The sequence below is a fragment of the Neovison vison genome, chromosome 11 (assembly GCF_020171115.1).
Source record: "Neovison vison isolate M4711 chromosome 11, ASM_NN_V1, whole genome shotgun sequence".
In the NCBI taxonomy this organism is placed as follows: domain Eukaryota; kingdom Metazoa; phylum Chordata; class Mammalia; order Carnivora; family Mustelidae; genus Neogale; species Neogale vison.
Genome location: NC_058101.1, coordinates 62633153 through 62652779, shown reverse-complemented (window position 1 = coordinate 62652779; position 19627 = coordinate 62633153). Strand labels below are relative to the sequence as shown.

The following is a 19627-nucleotide window of genomic DNA, read 5'->3' as shown; positions in this document are numbered from 1 at the left end:
GCACTACACAGCCTCATCTCCATCCCCACCAAACCCTGGGCCCCCGCTATTACCAAGAGACATGACTCACGGCCCTCCAAAGGAGCAGTGAGAGGCATATGAGGTCACTCTTGGCAAGGGCTGGACCAGCTCCTTAAAGCCAGGGGTGGGCTCCACTGGAGAAGCTTTTTGAAACCGCTCCCTACCCCAAGGGCCAGAGCCTTGGTTCCTGTTTTTTGGGGCCACCACGGTGGACTCTGTCCTCTGGGTACCGTCTCAGGCTGGGTTGACATGGGGCCACCACTGGCACTGTACTCCCAGGGGCCGCGGCCTGGCCAGTCATGGTTGGTGCACTTGGTCGGTGCGTGTAGTTTTAACTCTGGGACACACATGGACCGTTTCTGGGTGTTTCCTGGGAGAAACAGGGAAATACCTGTTTGCCTACAGATTCTAGACTCACTCTGTGGTTTTGCCTAATAATTACGGCCAGCATAGGCTCCAGCAATACACTGCTCCTGCCCAGTGGAGGGGGAGTGTGTGGACAGGTGGAGTGCTGGAGGGCTTTGAAACCAGGATCCCCTGTGATGCAAATCCCTGTGCTCCTCCCCACCCCTCCCAGGCCATTAAAAACAACGCTGGCTTCCGAGTGTGGGTCCTCTTCTTCCTGGTGATGTGCTCCTTCTCCCTGCTCTTCCTGGACTGGTATGACAGCTAGCCTGTCCTGGCTGCTCCTGGCGGATGGCGCGTGGTCAAGGGTTGCCGGGATCGGAGCAGGACTGTGCAATTTCATCACTGCGCCGTTCAGGGGGGAGGGGGCTGGGACTGAGGCACACTCTCACAGAAGGAACACCCAGACCTGTGGTTTTAAGCCCATTTGGTAGCGGAAAGAGAAAATAACACAAGTGGAACGCGGCCTATATAGCAGCAATCCTGACTTGAGGTGGGTGAGGTGGGGGTGAAGGGGCTCACCGGCTGCACCTACAGCTGGAGGCCCGGGGCTCAGGGAGGCTCCTGCCTTGCCCTTCCAGTGGCTTCGGGGAGAAGTGCCGGTTGGTAACTTCTCACAATGGTCATTTCTTTGTTTCCTGTGGCTTCTTCTCTGCCTGAGCCCTGTGATAGCCTCACTATATTCTAGAAGCAAACCTTTGTGCTGTTAATGTAATAAATGCACCTAGAGCTACTTCGTGTCCTGTCAGTGGGTCACAGAAGTGCAGTGGACACCTGCCTGCTGGGTGGGGAAGAAGGTGGGGACAGACTCTGGGCACTCAGGTGGGGGCCACGGGAACTTGTGTCCAGAGCTGGAACCTGGCCTACAGCTCCCTGACCTGTGTGCCTGACCCTTGAAGAAACAGGAGCACCGGTTTGCAGTGGGAAGCTCAAGACTTCTGGAGCCACTTCTGTGCAGAAAGCTCGCTGGTGGTCCATGGGGCCCCACACCCATGTGCGATACTGACTGTCGCACAGCTGCGGGCTCCTTGTGTTCCTTGTTTGCACAGAGCGGAAGTGTCAGAAGTTACCTGTGAGTGAGTTTACAGCCAATAAAACATCTAGATGGTACCAAGGGATGTGTTGCCTTAGTGGTGCGCATACATGGGCCTGGCCACGCTCACAGACGTGTGGTCCCTGCTAGCCGAGGGACCTCGCAGCCTTTACTGCATGCGCAGCTCAGGCTCGCTACCCACCTTACTCCCAGCCCCAAGCCCACAGCCATGGTTTCAGAACACCCTTAATAATGAAATCGGGTTTTAGAAACAGTAATGGAGTCGACTGTGATCACCATGCTTGTTTGCAACAGGTCTTGCACTAGTTGTCATTTATTTTTGATCTACTAAAAAACAGTGAAATGTTTGACATGTCCACCAGAAACAACACATTCAAATAACATGGAAGAAAATGTCTGTGAATGTCTTTTTTCTATTTAATCGTCTTACATACTTATCTAACTGGCAGTTTTGTAAACATATACTTTAATGTCAAGATTCAGGTTGAAACATCATTTTCTTACAAAGATTGTGAATTGAAATGTCGTCATTGGGTTTGCAAGTTGCCACACCAGCCCCTCTCAGCCTTTCCTGCCTGCTTCTACCGTAAAGGAGTTCTGGTTCACAAAATAAGTCAGTCTTGGCTCCCCAGCAATTACATTTTCACTTTTCCAACACAAATAAGTTTTTGAAAACTAACTTGCTAACAGGGCTACTGGTGCAAATTTATTCATAACCAAAGAGAACAAAAGACCAAAGGGGTTTCGTTCCTATTCAACACGTCACAGAGCAGACGGGCTACCTACGGGGGGACAGAGTCCTGGAGCCCGCAGCCCAGGGGGACCACTCTTTCCACAGCCTCACGTGCGCTGGAGCGAAACACGGTGCTCTCCACCCAAGATGCCAACCCTGGTGGGGCGGGCGGGGGGAATAGAGACCCCAAGTGTTCGGCAGCAGGACATGTGCACACATAGGGATGAGCACAGGGAAAGAAGGGGTGCATCCACTCCCGGATGTCCTGTTTTCCTTCCTTCTCTATACCTCTCACTACTGTGCGTCTCAGCAATGGCACTGTTGCCGCCTGACTGAAGGTTGGAAGAAATTCTGAAGGACAGCTTGCTCTTAGCAACGTGGGATCACTCTGAATATGGCTGTGGACTAAGGATTGCAAATGGTAAGGGCAGGGGGGCGGGGCGTGTAAAATAAATCAATTCCACAAAATGCATTATTTGTCTGAATCCAAACCCCTTGCATATCCAGTGTAAATTTATTTTTTGGTAGCTTCCAATAAGTCCCAGTAAAGTACTAAATGAAGATTCCTTAATATGGAAAGTGGTGTCAGAGCTCTTTAAGCAATGCTGATATGCACTTGGTTTTATGCCCATGAGTGGCCGGCAGCAAGTTGTATTTGCAAAGCAGCATCAGCAAACAGAAGCAGTTGCACCATAAATGAGTAACCTCTAAAGTATCGGTAATTATATTTAATGAAACGTCCCTCCGAGTCCCTTGGTTACCTTCAAGTGACACCTTGTAAGGAACCTGCCCGTCTCACTGAGCGGACTTCTCGGCGGCTTCGGTCTCCTGCTCAGACAGCTTCTCTTCCGACAGAACAGACATCCAGGGGGAGACCGAGCGCGTGATGCTCTGCTTGGCCAGGTTGTAGTGGTTGATGACAGTGTAAAACTTCTCCCGGGCGCTGGAGTCTTGCTCCGCATAGTAGCTCTCCAAGCCTTCTGGAATGCACTGCGTGTTCTGAAAAACAAGAGGCCACTGAGACATGGGCACCGAGGCTGGAGGGGAGGCCAGCGTGTGTCTCCAGGTAACACCTCACAGATGTTTACCGAGCACCTTCCCAGGGCCGAGAGGAGAAAAAGAAGGATCCGCAAAAGCAGGAAGGGGTCCTGCCCTTGGCACAGCCCAGCAACCACCAGTCACCGATTTAGGGAGGTGACAGGGTCAACCTCCCTAACAAGGCCAGGACACAGCAGTCCTTGGGCTCCGGGGGCATGTGTGTAATGACTTTGGGCCTTCCTGCTTCTCTAAAGATCTCACCCTGGTTGTCATTTATCTTCCATCTACCAGAAACCACATAGTCAAATAGTGAAGGGAGGGAAGTCGGAAAGGCCTCCTGGGAGCTAGGCTTTTAACAGGGGAGGCGGAGGGAGAGTGCTGGAGGCAGAGGAGACCGGCCTCGAAGACAGTCCACAGCAGCACGAGGAACACACTGGGAAGAGCGGCCTGGGTCCCAGAGGCAGCCACCTGCAAGGTCCTGTGAGGGAGCAGTGTGACCTTGTGATCCAGAGAGCAGCAAGATGTCCCCGAGGACCCCAGACAGCATGTTGGGGTAGGGAGGGGCTATCCCAGACATCTGTCGACAAAGGAAGAGGCTCTGCCCCCTACAAGCAACAGAACCCTGGGGAGATAAGGGTTGGGGAGACCATCAGCTCCATCAGCTAGTCAAAGGTCTAGGACCCCCAAAAGTTAAAACCCTGCACCCCAGGTTGCCTTTCCTTATCAATCTAGGAGCCAAGCTAGGCCACTGCCCCACCACGGCTGACGTGGCCAGCCCACACGACAAGAGGTGGAGCTCAGGCCCACAAAGGAGGTCCGTGGGGCTGTGGGTTGTCTTCCACCAGCCATCCCCCCAGAGCTAAGCAGGCACTTGGCGCCCAGCTAACATGTCCCAGCTCTCCTGGCTGCCAGCTGAGGCCGTGGGACCACTGGCCAGTGGGACAGTAGTGGATGTTGGCTCTCTCCCGCGGCCATTTCTTGGCTGCCTTTGCCCAGGGAAGAATACCTTGGGAGCTGGCAGGGCAGCAATGAGACAGAATCGGGGCTCCAGGATGACCTCACAGAACCTCACCGCCTTCCAGCTGGCCCTTAACGTGAGAGAGGTCAACTTCCACCTTGTGGAAGCCATGTTAACCTGCGTGTCTAAGCAACCAGAGCCACGCGTGAACACCATGGCGCCTCTCTCAGATGGTGAGGGGAGACTGCAGCTAAGATGGGTGCCTGGCCTTGGCCACCTCCATGGTCATCAGGAAGGGTTTCACAGCCCAGATTCTCCGCCAGCCCCGAGAGGTCTAACTCAGCACATCTGCCTGGGAGCCATCTGTATGGAGTATCTGTATCCCAGATACTCTGAGGCTCAGTGCCCTGAGTGCCAGCTCTCTGGCCTGTCTTGGCTGTAGCCACCCAACTGGCAGGTGCACAGCCGGGACCTAAAGCCCAACCCCCACCCACAGCACCTCACGGGGCTCAGCAAGAAGCACAGCTGCTCTAAGTGTCCATTCACCTCCCCCGGGCAAGCACCATGTGGACACTGACGGGACCTTTGATGACCACATCTCTGGGCACCTCAGGCCACTGCTAGGATGGCCAGCCACCGCTGCTGCACCATGGATGTGGGCGCCAGGAGACCCCAGGGCCAGCCCAGGATGCAGCCGGGGAACCCCCTCCAGGAGCCTCGCCGTGGTCTGGGGCCAGCTCTTGCTTAGTCTCTGAAAGCTAAAGGCAGATTGGGGCGGGGGGCTGCTCCTTGAGGTCTTCCTGTAGATTCAAGATCCACCTGCCATCTCCCTGGCAGAAGAAAACGGGACTGAGGTTTTTGCCTCCCACGCTGCTGTTCCCCCCCTCCTGACCTTCTCTTCATCCCTGACAGCTTGCCAAGTGCTTTCTGAACCAGGTAAACACCACGGCCTGCACAACATCCTCTTGGGGGACAGACTGTAATGTCCTCTGAACCCAGAGGCCTCCCCAGCGGGCAGGTCCATGTAGCCTGGCGGTTGCCTGGCGTCCAAAGCAGGGACACAGGGCTGAGCACTTGATGCTTGCCACCCCAGTCGTGGAAAAGCTCCTGTGCACTCAGACATGGCAGCCTCTCATGATGAAGGTCCCTCTCCCCCAGGATGCTTCTCCCAGGACGCTGGGCACAGAAGTGTCAGTGTGAAGTGACCAGGCATGGCTGAGGACCAGCTCTCCCACGGGTGGACTGCCCAGCATGCCAGGCACTGGGGATGCCAAAACACCAGGCCGAAGCCCAGGCCACCGACCCTGCCCCCTGCTCCCACCCTGTGACCCTCCCCTGGGAAGCCCAGGCTCTGTGGCTCCAACACCAGGAAGTGGCAAGCCTGGCCTCTCAGCAGAGCACGGTCAGTGCCTTCTTGGTGTGGCTGGTCCAGTGCCTGGCCCGCAAGGGACTGCTTCCTCATTGGTGGGTCTGGGAGGGTAGTGAGGGGGTGAAAGGTCAGCGTGGGCTGCAGGGACGCGTGGAGAGCACCGGGGTCCAGCACAGTCCACAGCATGTCCACGTGTCTCTGTTGCCCAGGCCAGTGCCTCGTGTGTTTTCCTGCCTGGGCAACTGAGAGAGGCTCCGAGCTGCTGGCTGGTTGGTTATGGGACATAGTCACCACGGGCCTTCCCTTCAGCCCAGGACTGTCTGCCCCACAGAATACAGGCCTCCTGCCTCCTCCCCGCTCCCCACTGCCCGAGATACCAGGATCACAACTACCTACCGGCCCTCAGGGAACACGGAGCCATTTCCGGGAGAGGACAATCTGCAGCGTGCTGCCCACCCCAGTCTGCCTGTCCAGGGTGTCAGTGGGGGCAGTGGGAGCCATGCCCTGGAAAGAGCGTGAACCATGGAGGCCTGCCCATGCCATAGGTCATGTCTACCGCAGCTCCTTCTGCTCCCAGCCTCAGCTCCCTTGCCTACGACATGGGGCAGGGGAGCCCCACCTCCTGGGTGCCCATGAGGACCAAAGGCAGCGATGGGCCACTCAGGTAAGAAGCTGTGATGTGTCCGTGCTCACACAGTGGACAGAGAAGATCAAAAGCTGTAGGGGCACCACCAAAGGGACGCCTGCATCTCAGCAGCAGCTCAAACCCAGCTGTGTCTGGGGGGAAGCAGCAGCCCCCATCCAGCAAGGCAGGCAGCCACCCTGTCCCCAGCCAGCGCTGCCACCAGCCCTTCACTCTGTCCTCCCCTTCTCCACTCGCCAGCACAGAGTCCTGCAAGAACCTGGGCCATGTGATCCTCCATGCAAGGCTAGGCCGGTGCCTCTAGACCTGACAGCATGCCATCCCCTCTGGGCACCGGGCCAGGGAGGATGGACGGTTCTGCTGCTGCCCACACGGACTGCTGGAGGAACCTGCGGGGAGGCACTGAGGTGGGCTGGTGGTAGGCGAGAACCCCAGTTCTGGGGGGAGCCTGAGGCCAGGGACTCCCAGGAAGTTCTGACCCAGCCTGTCTCAGGTCAGACATTGCAGCCTCATGCCCCTCTGTGGGTGAGTGTGGGGAGGTCACCAAAGCTCCTTGCACCTCCGCCCTCAGAATGACCATCAGCCCAGCGAGGTAATCCAAGCAAGCGCGTTCCAAGCAGCCCCTGGCCCATGGCCAGCGTTCCGTCAGTGTTCCTCGTGCACAGGTGAGAACATGCACCTTGGTGCACCACGGTGAAAATGCGTGTGGACGGTCTACAGGAAATACCCACAGTTCAAAATGGGCAGCTTTGGCAAGTTCCCATTCCTTTTAAAGCCTGTCCATAGTACTCCCATAATAACTTCAAGGTTTAGGAAAAAAGCAGAAACCGAGCATCCCCCCAGCCCCTATCTGCCTGCCTAAATCCCCCCATGACGCTCCCGGTGGGGGTGGCCTGCACCTCCCCTCACCCACAGCACAGGCGGCTGTCCTCAGGCTGTCCGCCAGGACTTCTGTGGCCCCTGTGGGGTCCCTCTGGCTCTGGGGGTCCCATGGGACCCCCCTTCACACACACCTTCCTCCCACCCCCAGCTTTAGCCAAGGGCTTTTAGACACAGACCAGCAGCTCCCCAGTCCTCCCAGCCAGGGTTTCCAGGAAGGACACCTGCCCCCAATTAGATGGAAAGGCCAGTGGAAAATGCTGAGGTCCCAGGAGATGCAGTGACAGAACGTTACCGGACTCTCAATTCCCAAGGCTGGCTGGGCCCCAGGCTCACCCACAGAGCCTCTGAATACCCAGAGACCTGCCCTTCCCCCTGCAAGGGCTCCTCTCTTGGACTCTACCTGCCCAGCCTAGGTTTTCTAGCAGAATTGGCCTTGTGGGCTGGGCAATTCAGCCTGTTGCCTCCTCCACGCAGGCAGCTTGCCCTGGTCCAGAGAGAACAGTCCGGAAGCAAACCTTGGGTTCTCCCGATGGAGTTGCCAGCCCTGGTTGTTTGTAAGCTGTCTGCCCAGTCCCCAGGAAGCTGTCCTCTGTGCACCCTGTTCCCATCAGGGCACCACTCCTGCATCTGCTTTCCTTCCTCTCCATGACATCAGCTACTCTGCTTCACCCAGCTCTGGACCAGGTCCTCCCCTCCTCCTTCCCTACACCCCCAAGTCGTCTCTCCGTCCCCAGCACCCTGAGCAGGCCAGACCCTTCTCTCACCCCAGGCTCCCTGCAGCAACCTCCTGGGTCATCTCACCAAACCTCCAGCCTCCACAGGCAACTGAGTGGCTGTGCCCTCACTTCCCCCTTGCCCTCCCCCAGGGCCTTTGCCTGGCCCATAGCTGGGTCACATCCGCCTGCTCCCAGTCTTCCAAGCTAACCAGACCTGCACAGCCCTGCTGTCCCGTTGCACCGCTGCTCCCCTAGCCAGCCTGGGTTGGCCCTGCGGGTCTCCAGCGTCTGCTAATGAGCTTGCTTGGTCAAGGGCATCCCTCCCCTCCTTGAAGCCCCCAGGCCCTCTGGGTTGGCCTCCTTTAAACCATGGCATCTCCTGAGCTTCCAAGCAGACCATAACCTCTTCCAGCCCATCCAGGAGGTGCACGGGTTCATTGAAGGCAGCATGGGGGGGGGGGCACTGGGTGCCCCACACAGTTGCCTCACTGGCCTCCTATGAGCTTTGCTCAAACTTGACCACTCTTCTAGAAACTGCAGTCCCCAACCCTGCTTTGCTCTTCTATTTTCCATCACTTATAACCTAACTCGGTATACGACTGACTTTACGTTTCTTTTGAGAATAGCAGGGAGCTTCCTAAAGGTGGGGACCTTCAGCCAATGGGTCCTGGCTGGAGTTCAGCACCGGGATAAGAGCAGCCGCAAGGGGTCCACGGCAGGCATGACATAATGATATACACACTTGCAGTGCAGAGAAAGGGCTGAAGGGCAGCGTGAGTTCTGGCTTCGCCGGCTAACTCATGCGAGGGTTCTGTGGCCCTCAAATCACCCAAACCGAGAGCAGTCACCAGGTGACAGGTGACAAACCAAGCCCGCCCGTGTGTGTGCTCAGCATGGGCCGCTCCTGCTTTAATTCTGGCAACACCAGATCCAGGAAATCATCCTTTTCCCTCTTCACAATGGCTCTGGAGAGTTCAGAACCAAATGTGGGCCCAGATGCTGAGTGTGTGGGAAACAGGAGGAAGTGAAGAGCGAGGCCATCTTACTTCCTCGTGCTTCACCTCCTCCCCCTCACCTCTCCCCACCCCTGCCCTTTTTCTGTCTTCACTTAATCCTTTTGCTCCCGGTGTATGCTTCTGTGCTCCTTGCAGCTTTCTGGAACGCAGAGGCATCAGAGCAAAGCAAGCATTTCCACGTGCACAGGGAGCCCAGCCAAGCAGGCACCAGGGGGAGCAGGCAGCCAAGGTGTGTGGGACGTGTGCCCAACCCTGCCCCCCCCGTCCCCCTCATGCAAGCCCTTCCTCCCTCAGGGCCTCTGCTCCCCCAGCTTGAGGTCAAGTCCCAGGAGCTGCCTTGCTACAGATTGCCTTCTCCCCTGCCCCTCTGCCTCCCTTCCATGTTCCTCCCTTCTCCCCCTACCCCCAGCTTGAGGGAAGAAGCAGGAGAAGCCCCCGCTTCTCAAGTGCCTATCCCCTCTGGGAGAGTGCCTGGGGCCTCGGGGAGGCGGAGCCTTACCTTGAGGACAAACCCATCGGGGCAGGCACGGTCATACTTGTACACCTTGTAGACAACCAGGAAGACAACACAGGTGAGGAAGGCCAGGGCGAAGAGGACCAGCACGGAGACCTGTGGGTAGAGGTGGGGCCCATCAGGGTGGCTGCGAAGACCCGTGTGCGAGTGCAGCCAGACAGACACACGGACACACTCCGGTGCACGAAGAGACCATCTCTAGAAGGAGACTCACACTGGAGTCCCAGGAGGCTTCGGGGACGAGAGGTCAGCAGAATCACTTGTCACTGAACAATTTTCTCACCACATTCACAAGCTCTCTTTGTTGTAAACGCCCTGTTTTTAGTCTTCTAGGTCCTGTCTGTGGAGCTCGGGGTACAGACACGATAGAGACTTATAGACACTTGGAAGCATGGTTGAGCCAGGGGTGCGGGTTGCCTTTCTGCTGCCGACAGTGACCAAGGTGACTCATCAGCAAGCAGCTCATCAGCTATTCCAGATGTCTCCTGAGCCCGGGCCACCAGCTCTGCGTGGGGCTGGGACCAGCAAAGCAGGAAAGCCAGACTCTCCTGGGCCCCCGTCACCTCTGCCCTTAAGCTTCCTGCGTGCTCAGGTGTGCCCCCTCCCCAGAGAGCCGTCCCCAGAGGCGCAGGGGCATGGCCTTCTTCACCGCTGTATGCCAAGCTGGCCGGCACATAGCCCATGTGAACCCATTTCAGCCAACCCATGCAAATGGGTGCGGGACAGGAGATCCTGCCCCAGCCCGAGAATGCGGAGCACGGGGGACAAAATGACACAGGATCTGAGCACCAAAGCTGCTCGCTTGGCTGCTGGGAGCCCCCGTGGCAAGAGCAGGGCATGTCCGGAGGCTAAAAGCTCATGCAAAGGCTCGGCAGGTCAGGTCAGGCGAGCCTCCCCACCCTGCTAGCAGAGACAGTTTTCAGGGGAGAAAGTCCGAGCCCCAGTGCTGGCACAGGACAGGGGCTTTGTAAAGGTTAGCTACTCCCCTCCCTCTCCCCTTCCAGAGTCCCCATGAGCTCCCTCTCCATACTGCACATAGCTCCAAGGCTGCTAAGCACTGGCAGAACTCCACCACTCCCTGGGGCTGTGAAAGAGGCTTGGGGATGAGCCCCCAGCAAGCTGGGCATGGCCTCAAGCCAAGTGCACTGAGCCCCATCTGGGCTTCGGGAACCCTGGGCAGATGTCCCCTCATCCTGCAGGGCCCCGGTTATCATACTGGCTCTCCATCTGTGAAAGGAGAACAGAGTAGCTCTGAGCCACGTGAGAAGATGCGTGTGAGGAACGCTCACCCAGAGGACAGATGGACAGACAGCCGCCCCATGCGTCCCCATTCCTCTGCCTTGGCCCCAGTTCCACTTCAGGGCTGTGGTGGTCCCCAGTCCCCTCACCCATGCCACAAGACAACATCTCCCCACCTCCCAGTTGCTGTGAGGGTAGGAAGGAGGCATGGATGGGCAACACCCGAGAGAATGGTAGTGTCTCCCATGGTGAGCACCGCCCCACCCCAGGGCCCTGCCTCTGTTTCCCAGGCTCTTCGTCACCAGTCTTCAGGGTCCTTGCCAGGCCTGTGTCGTGGTGGCCAGGAGCCCTGGCTGGGGTCAGCGCTGGGCCACTCAGAAGCAAAGCACGTGGCCTGCCATGCTGGGGCCAGCTCCCACGGAGCGCCCTCCCGTTCTGGCACTGGGTGGGCACGAGACACGCTCCAGGTAGCCCGCACACCTGAGGGCCCACGAGCACCCAGATCCTCCCTCCCCTCGCACGCCTATCCTGGCCACCTGCCTCCCCTCTCCTCCCCAGCTCACGCTCACAGCAGCCAAGGCAACACCTGTCCCCTGTGTTCTCTGGCCCAGGGAACAGCCCTTGAGGCCCCAGGCAGGCAAGAAGCCTCTGCATCACCTCCCATGAGGCCCTGCCTCCCCATCCCTAAGTCCCACCCGTCCCAATCACCATCTCTGTCCTCCACCCGCCTTTTCCCTTCCTGTGACCTTCGGGTATCCTCCCTCACCTGGACTGTCCGGGCCATGACCCTCTCCAGGTCAGAGAAACCACGGTCTGCCTAGACAGTCCATGCCACACAGGGAGCCCAGGCCTGACGCATGGGCACAGGAAGAAGTCACAGATAGTTTGGGGCCCGAGGTGCCCACAGGAAAGGCACCACGGGGTTCTGGGGGCCACTACGGCACATGGCAAGAACACAGGCACAGACCCAGACAGTCCAGGGAGACTGCAGAGGCAGCAGAGAGCAGAGCTGAAGGAGGTCAAATCTGCAAGGAAGGAGAGGGGATGGCAGACCGAGGGCCATATGGTAACAGAAGCAGCAGCCAGAACCTTCATGTTTTTCAACGAGAGCAGCAGCCTTGCTGGTGCTGACACGGGATGGGCACCTCTGGGCAAGATGCTCGGCTCCTCTGAGTCTGGTTCCTGTCACCAAATGGGCCCAGCTCTCCAGGCGGATTGGAAGGCTAAAGATCTGATGCGATCTGACTGAGGCCAGCCCCTGGGCACAGTGTGCACCGTGCAAGGAAGCATTTGCCCTTGTTGCCGCTGCTGTCATGCTCATCACCCCTGCCCTCACTCGGGTCACAAGGCTACCAGAATGCAGGGCCTACCCCAACCCAATCTCCATGCCTAGGACCCCACCACCTGCTAGCGGCCCCTGGGGCCCCTGGAGCCTGCTTCAGGGACTCTGGATTGTCCAGGGCTGCCAGGCTCCCTTCCCCAAGATGGTCTGTGGCAAGAGCTGTATCTAACAGACCTGGTTTCCTTCATAACCCTCTGTATTTTTTTTCCTAAGTAAGCTCCGTGCCCAGCATGGAGCCCAACATGGGGCTGAACTCCCGATCCTGAGCTCAAGACCTGAGGTGAGATCAAGAGTAGGATGTTTAACTGACTGAGCTAGCCACATGCCTCTTAACCCTTTGTATTTTATTTTAGGCATTTGAAAACATTCCAAAGAGGCCCGTGGCACAAAATAGGTTAAGAAGTCCTGTTAGAATATTATCTCCTCAATGAAATATTAGCAAACTGAATTCAGTAATACACTGAAAGGATCATACACCATAATAAAATGGGATTCATTCGAGGAATACAAGGATGGTTCAACACCCACAAATCAATGTGATCCATCATGTGAATAAAATGAAGGGTAAAAACATGATCATTTTCAAGAGAGGCTGAACAAGCGTTTAACAAAATTCAACATTTATGATAAAAACTCAACAAAGTGGATATAGAGGGAACGTGCTTCAACACAATAAAGGCCACCTAGGATGAGCCCACAGCTAACATCGTTGTGGTGAAAAACTGAAAGCTTTCCCTCTAAGATCGGGAATAAGACAAGGATGCCGACTCTCTCCCCTTCTATTCACCACAGTACTGAAACCCAAGGCAGAGAATTAAGAAAAAGAAAAGGCATGCACATTGGAAAGGAAGAAGCAAAACTGTCACTACTGTAGGATGACATATTACATATTAGAAAACCCTGAAGATTCCACCAAATTCTACTCTCAGAACGAATCAACAAATTCGATAAAGTTGTAGGACACAAAACCAATACACAAAAATATGCAGTGTTTCTATACATAATAGCAAACTATCAAAAAGAGAAAGTAAGAAAACAGCCCATCTGGGGCACCTGGGTGGCTCAGTCAGTTAAGCATCTGCCTTCAGCTCAGGTCTTGATCTCAGGGTCCTAGGATGGAGCCCAGCCTTGGGTTCCCCCCTCAGCAGGTAGTCTAATTCTTCCTCTGCCCCTTCCCCTGCTCATGCTCTCACACTCTGTGTTCTCTCATAAATAAATAAAATCTTTTTTAAAAAATCTGTAATTGCATCTTAAAGAATACCTACACACCGGTGTAGCCAAGGAGGTGAAAGACCTGTACAAAGAAATCTCTAAGACACTGATGAGAAAATGTGAAGATGACACAAATAATAGAAAGATACTCTGTGTTTGTGGTTTGGAAGAATATTGTTCAAATGTCCGTTCTGCCCAAAGCAATCCACAGATTGAATGCAATCCAATCCCTACCAAAATTCCAGTGGCATTTTTCACAGAAACAGAACAATCTTCAAATCTGCATGGAACCACAAATGATCCCAAATAGCCAAAACCACCTCGAGAAAGAAGAACAAATCTGGAGGTATCATGCTCCCTGATTTCAAACTATATTACAAAGCAAAAGCAATCATACTGGTATGGTATGGACATAAAATCAGAGTACAGAACCCAGAAATGAGCCAACATATGTTAATTTACAACAAAGAATCCAAGAATGTACCTGGAGCAAGGACAGCCTCTTCGGTAAGCAGTACTGGAAAAACCAGACAGCCAAATGCAAAAGAATGAAACCGGACCACTTTTTTACATGATATACAAAAACTAACTCAAAAGCAATTAAAGACCTAAACATAGGACTTGAAACTATAACACCCCTAGAAGAACACAGAGGGGAGTTAAGCTCCCTGACATTGGTCTTGGCAATGATTTTTTTAAAATCTGACTCCAAGAGCAAAGTCAACACATGCAATAGGCAAGTGGGACATCAGACTAAAAGTGGGACAGCAAAGGAAACCATCAACAAAATGGAAAAACCAACTTCCTGTGTAGGAGAAAATATTTACAAGCCGTACTTATCTGATAAGGGGTTAAAGTCTGAAATACATAAGGAACTCCTACAACTCAATAGCAAAAAACCAAACAATCCAATTTTTATATTGAGTCTTTGTGTTACACCGTTGAAATCACCATAATGGTGTATGTCAAACAATTCTCAATGAAAATACGCACACGTGCACACGCGCACACATACACGCACACACATAATCTTACATCCTAGGGCGTTCTTAAGCCTGTCCCTTGAATTTGGAAGCCACAACTGTGTTTGGTTCCCAGCGCCCCATCTGTTTAGGTTTAAAAATAAGCCCCATCTCTCAGCTAGGCTGTGGGGAACCACTTTCTCTGGGGCCTTCCTCCTGGAACCTGGCCTGGGCCTTTTATCTGGGATTTCCAGGCCTAATGACTGAGGAGCTCACAGAACCAAGAAAAGAGAACATGACAGTTCCAGGAATAGTCAAGGGAGAGACGCAAAGAAAGAAATCCATAGACAGGCAGGAGGATATGCCTAGTGGGGCAAAACCCCTTTCCTGGAGGCTGTCCCCACTCTTCTTCCCCCACACCTTGCAAACCTCAAACCTCTCGTTGGCCCCATGTCTGCATAGACCTGGGAAGTGCCCCATGGTAGGAAGAGAAATGTGGGTTTCCTCTTTGCTGTGTGGCATAATGTTCCCCTGTGGTTATCATGGCCTGAGGAGAGAGCATGGGCCTTTCCAGAAAGATCCCCAGACGGCTCAGAATTGGATCCCAGCTCTGCCACCTGCCAGCTGTGTTCCTAAGAACATCACCTGCATATCTCATCTCTGGAGAGGAGAACAAAGCCTCGTGCTCCTTCACGTTCACTGGGAGAATGACTAGAGATCAAGGGTTTGGAGAGATGTCAGCCTCACGTGCTAGGCCCATTAGGGTTTCAACTCTTTCTCCCCCTCCCCAAAATAGGGAAGCCCTACCCCTTGGTACCTTTGAATGTGACCTATGGGGTCTCTGCCGATGTGATTAAACTGAGGTCATTGGGACCTAATCCAATGTGACTATGTCCTTATAAAAACAGGAAATTTGGACACACACATGCACACGCACATGCATACACACACACACACACACACACACGGAGAACCTTGTGAAGATGGTCAGTTGAAGGATGCGTCTGCAAAGCCAACGAATGCTAGGGTCACCAGCTACCACTGGAAACTAGGAAGAGGCAACAAAGGATTCCCCTCCCAGCTTCAGACGGAGCACATCCCTGCCGACCCCCACCTGGACCGGGGCTTCTGGCCTTTGGAATGGCAAGACCATCAGTTTCTGCTGGTTAAGGCGCCAGTCGTGTATTTGCGAGCTCTCGAACACATACCGTGAGGTTTCTAGCCCATCACTCGATGGCCCAGAGTGAACTCCCACAGCCCAGAATGCCAGAGCTGTTTGAGCAGGGCTCACGGCTGGCTCACCTCCCCTATGGGTGTTCTTTGTCTGCTGTCACCCCTGTCTCTCCCCAGCATGCCAGACTGCATCACCTTCTCTCCTCCTCACCCTCCAAAGCCCTGACCAGGCCCGCTGCCTCCAGAAAGGTTCTGGAACATCCCAGCCTCTCCCATCACCAGCAGCGCATGCACAGACCACATAGCCCAGCATCTCCTCTTCCTCAGTGAGTCAAATAAAATAAAAGAGTGTCCAATTTGGAGAGTTTCACAAACCTCCCCTTCTCCCATGAGACAACTAAGAATATTCCAGGAAAAAAAAAAATGTGAAAATTACCTACCCAGACATACCTGTCTCCTGGGAGCATTTTTTTTTTTAAAGATTTTATTTATTTATTTGACAGAGAGAGATTACATGTAGGCAGAGAGGCAGGCAGAGAGAGGAGGAAGCAGGCTCCCTGCTGAGCAGAGAGCCTGATGTGGGACTCGATCCCAGAACCCTGGGATCATGACCTGAGCCGAAGGCAGTGGCTTAACCCACTGAGCCGCCTAGGCGCTCCCCCTAGGAGCATTCTTCAGGCTTTCTCAGAGGTCAACAGGCCCTGACCAGAAGCATTCTGGAGAGCCCTAACCACCAGCAGCCCCACCTTTCAACCCATTCCAAAATACTCCAACTAGAAGACAGAACTAGCCATGCACTGCCCAACATGTGTCAAGAGCCCTGGGTTCCAAGTCTGCTCACACCCCACACACAAAGCAACTCTGGAAAAGGCATCGGTCCCCGACCTCTTGTTCCCTCTCTAAAGGAAATGGGCAGGCCAGCCTAGCACCCAAGCTTAGAGAGGGGTGCCCAGGAGACCCCCCCACTGGGCACCCCAGGGAGCAGAGTGAACCCTTGTTACACAGCAGGAAGCCTGATGCCACACACTGTTGCAGTGCACGTCTGGCCTGACAGAGGCTCAGTCACCCAAAAGACCCCACCTTCGGGTCAAGCCACAAGACCACCACATGGTGCGAAGAGCCCAGGGGTGCCTATGAGACGAGAAGCAGCAGCCACATGCAGGGACCCAGACTTAAACACAAGGGCTCTGCCTCAGCTGTGTGTGAGAATCACAGGACCCCCCCTGAGGATCCCAGCAAGGGGACCCCAGATGGGACCCCAGCCAGAGCCCTAGCAGTGGAATGCTGGGAGCAATACCCAGGCCCTGGTATTCCTTAAAACTTTCCAGATGCTTTGGGACACAACCAAAGCCCAGCACCATGGGGTAAACAGAGGATCCCCTTCTGCATGAAATTTCTGGAGTCTCGGGGCGACTAAGCTCCCACCCCAGCCTTGGCCCCCTTCTGCCAAAGTACCCTATGAAGAGTAGCTCCAGAGATGTCCACCATGCTCTGTGCTGAGGCAGGCAGTTTCAGTAAAGCTGGGGTACCCCTCAGGACAGCACGCAAAAGCACTACTACAGACTGCATTTCTCCCGCAGGGACACTGGGGCTCAGCCAGTGCAGGTGACCAGTGCAAGGCAAGCCAGCTGGGTCAGCTAATAGTGCCCCCTAAAGGGACCCAGGTCCTAACCCCAGGAAACTGTGCATGTTGCCTTATATGCAAAAAGTGACTCTGGAGATGGATTTAATCCAGGTCTAGAGATGGGAAGGTCTCCTGCATTATACAGGCGGGCCCAAGTGAAATCCCAGGGGTCCTTACAAGAGGGAGGCAGAGACAGCAGACACTGGAGGACACTGGGCTGCGGGTGTCCCCCAGAGGAGCCCCCTGCCAACACCACGATGTGGCCCAGTGACGTGGATTCAGGGCTTCAGAGCCCCCAGAACTGTAACAGAATAAATGTGTGTTGTTCTGAGCCGCCCCGCTGGTGGTGCTTGGTTCTGGATGCCCCATGGAGCTAATTCACTTCCTTTGGAGCCCATCTCCCTGGTGCCCATTGAGGGAGGGAGGGTGTGGAGGGATCCAGCTGGCAGGCTGCCCAGCTCCATCTTCTCCGGGGGCACTTATCCAGCCGCCCTCGGGTACCCGGAGCCAACCCAGAGCATCTCCGAATCCAATGGGACATGAATTCAGTTTGCTGAGGTGCCAGTCTGTCTGGGTTTTCCAAGGGAAACGATCAAGTACGGGAAGGAGGCGGGACCCGGGATACTGAAGGCCTGGAGAGCCTGGGTCCACAGCCAGCGCCGGCCCCCACCCGTGCCCACGGGGGCAGAGGCCGTGGAGCTCCAGGGGCTGGGGAAGGGGACTCACTTAGATGCAGGGCCATTACCTCTACGGGGCATGTGAGGCCCAGGCCCAGGACTGGGGCCTGTGATGCTCTCAGCAACCCATGAAAATGATTTTAATTTTGTTAGAAAACCGGAAATAATTATGTAATAATCACGAATCCATTCTAGATGAGACCAAGGTGGTCATAAAATAATGTCCTTTCTTTTTCCACTTTTTTTTTTAATTTTTTTAAAGAGTAAGGGGCCCACAAAGAAAAGCAAAAAGCTCCTCAGGGCCCAGGGCCTGGCCTTCTTCCACCTTAGAATCCCCCGGTGGCCAGTGGACATTCTCAAGACAAGACAGAGGCCCCCTTGGTGTGTCCTTGGCCACACGGCTTCAACCCTGGCCTTTCCTGCAAGGTGGTGGCTTGTCACAGCTCCTCCATGGTGGCTGGGTGGGTAGTGGCAGAACCCCACGGTGCTGGAAAAGACTTGGGCTGGGGGAAGGGAGGGGGTACGTCTGGGCCTCAAAGGAAGAGCAGCTCTTTGGGGCAGGAAGGGTGGAAGGGGTGTGCTCTGAGGAAGAAGACTGTGCCAGAGCCCAGAGGCAGCAAAGAATACGGTGCATTCGGCTCATGTGGCTGGAGCAGCCCGTGTCCTGCAGGAGGGGACCCTCATCCCGGTTTGCCCCATCAAGGAGAGGAACCCACCAGGCACTGCACGATGCTGGGAGGCAGCTGCCCCTTTGGGACAAATTACCATTTCTCACAGCCCGCGGATGTGTGGCCAGTTGGCTGGAAGACGTGTTTGCTACCAGTGTGCATTGGGCAGGGTGGGGGAGCAGATTCTCCATAATCCCCAAATTGTATCACTTTTGTGCAGCTGTCAAGAAGAGCTTTGCAGCAGGACACAGCGGGAAGATGTTAGAGCTACTACATGAGATCTGTATGCACTTGGCATCCCCCAGCATGTGATCTGTGGTGGCCCTTGGTGGCCTGGGCCCCATGGCTGGAGGCGGTGGCCTGGAAGGGACAGTGTGTGAGAGCAGCAGGGATCAGGGAGAGCCTGGGGTGGGGTTTCCATCTAGATAAGTACACATGTGTTTGTGCTTGTTTATTAACACAGCAAACACCAAGATCTCAGAAATACTGTGATTTCAAACAAAAGAGGAGAACACCCCTGTTCCAAGATCCTGGCAGCAGCGGCAGCTGGACACAGAGCCCCGTGTGAGCCACACTGGCCTCAGCCTCAGGCAGAGTGGATACTGCTGGAGTTCACTACCTCCAGCAGAAAGAGAAGGGCCTCGAACAATGCGAACCAGAGGACACTACTGGAAGAGGTCAGAGACCCAAGTGAGTGGAAAGACGTCCTGGGTTCACAGACTCTAGATTCCGTGTTGTGAGGACAAGACTACTTCCAGACTGATCTGCAGATTCAGTGCAATCCCTAGCAGAATCCCAACAGCCTTGTTTGCAGAAATGGAAATTGCAAGGATCCTAAATAGCCAAAACCATTTTGGAAACAAAGAGTAAGTCAAAGGGCTCATCTTTCCCGATTTCAAAACTTCCTGCAAAGCTACAGTAATTAAAACAGTGTGTTACTGGCATAAGAATCACCATGTAAATGGAAGAGAACAGAGTCCAGAAATAAAACCCGATGTCCGTGATCGGCTGGTTTTCTTAATCTAGATGCTAAGGCCATTCAGTGGGGCAAGAAGTCTCTCAGCAAACGGTGTTGGGACAACCGGCCATCTACACCAGAAGCTTGACCCTTACCTCACACCATATACGAAAATTAACTCAAGGGCACCTGGGAGGCTTGGTTAAGCCTCTCTCTGCCTTTGGCTCGGGTCATGATCTCAGGTTCTTGGGATAAAGCCCCACATCAGGCTTTCTGCTCAGCGGGGAGCCTGCTTCCCCTTCTCTCTGCCTGTCTCTCTGCCTACTTGTGATCTGTCAAATAAATAAATAAATTTTTTTAAAAATTAACTCAAAATGGAATAAAGACCTAAATATAAAAGCTAAAGCCATAAAACTCTTAGGA

General features: G+C 54.6%; 2 protein-coding genes across 3 annotated transcripts in view; one reads left to right on the top strand and one right to left on the bottom strand.

Moving 5' to 3' along the window:
• Positions 1-1536, top strand: part of STX18 (syntaxin 18) — a 112607-nt gene extending 111071 nt beyond the window's left edge. For both annotated transcript variants that reach the window (XM_044226204.1, XM_044226205.1), the window contains exon 11: positions 599-1536. In XM_044226204.1, the coding sequence (XP_044082139.1) occupies positions 599-694 (96 nt within the window). In that variant the 3' untranslated portion in view covers positions 695-1536. The remainder of the gene's footprint in view (positions 1-598) is intronic.
• Positions 1537-1761: 225 nt separating this feature from the next.
• Positions 1762-19627, bottom strand: part of NSG1 (neuronal vesicle trafficking associated 1) — a 29663-nt gene continuing 11797 nt past the window's right edge. The window contains exons 4-5 of the mRNA XM_044226206.1: positions 9335-9445; positions 1762-3212 (exon numbers count right to left, since the gene is read on the bottom strand). Coding sequence (XP_044082141.1) covers positions 3009-3212; positions 9335-9445 — 315 coding nt within the window. The 3' untranslated portion in view covers positions 1762-3008. The remainder of the gene's footprint in view (positions 3213-9334; positions 9446-19627) is intronic.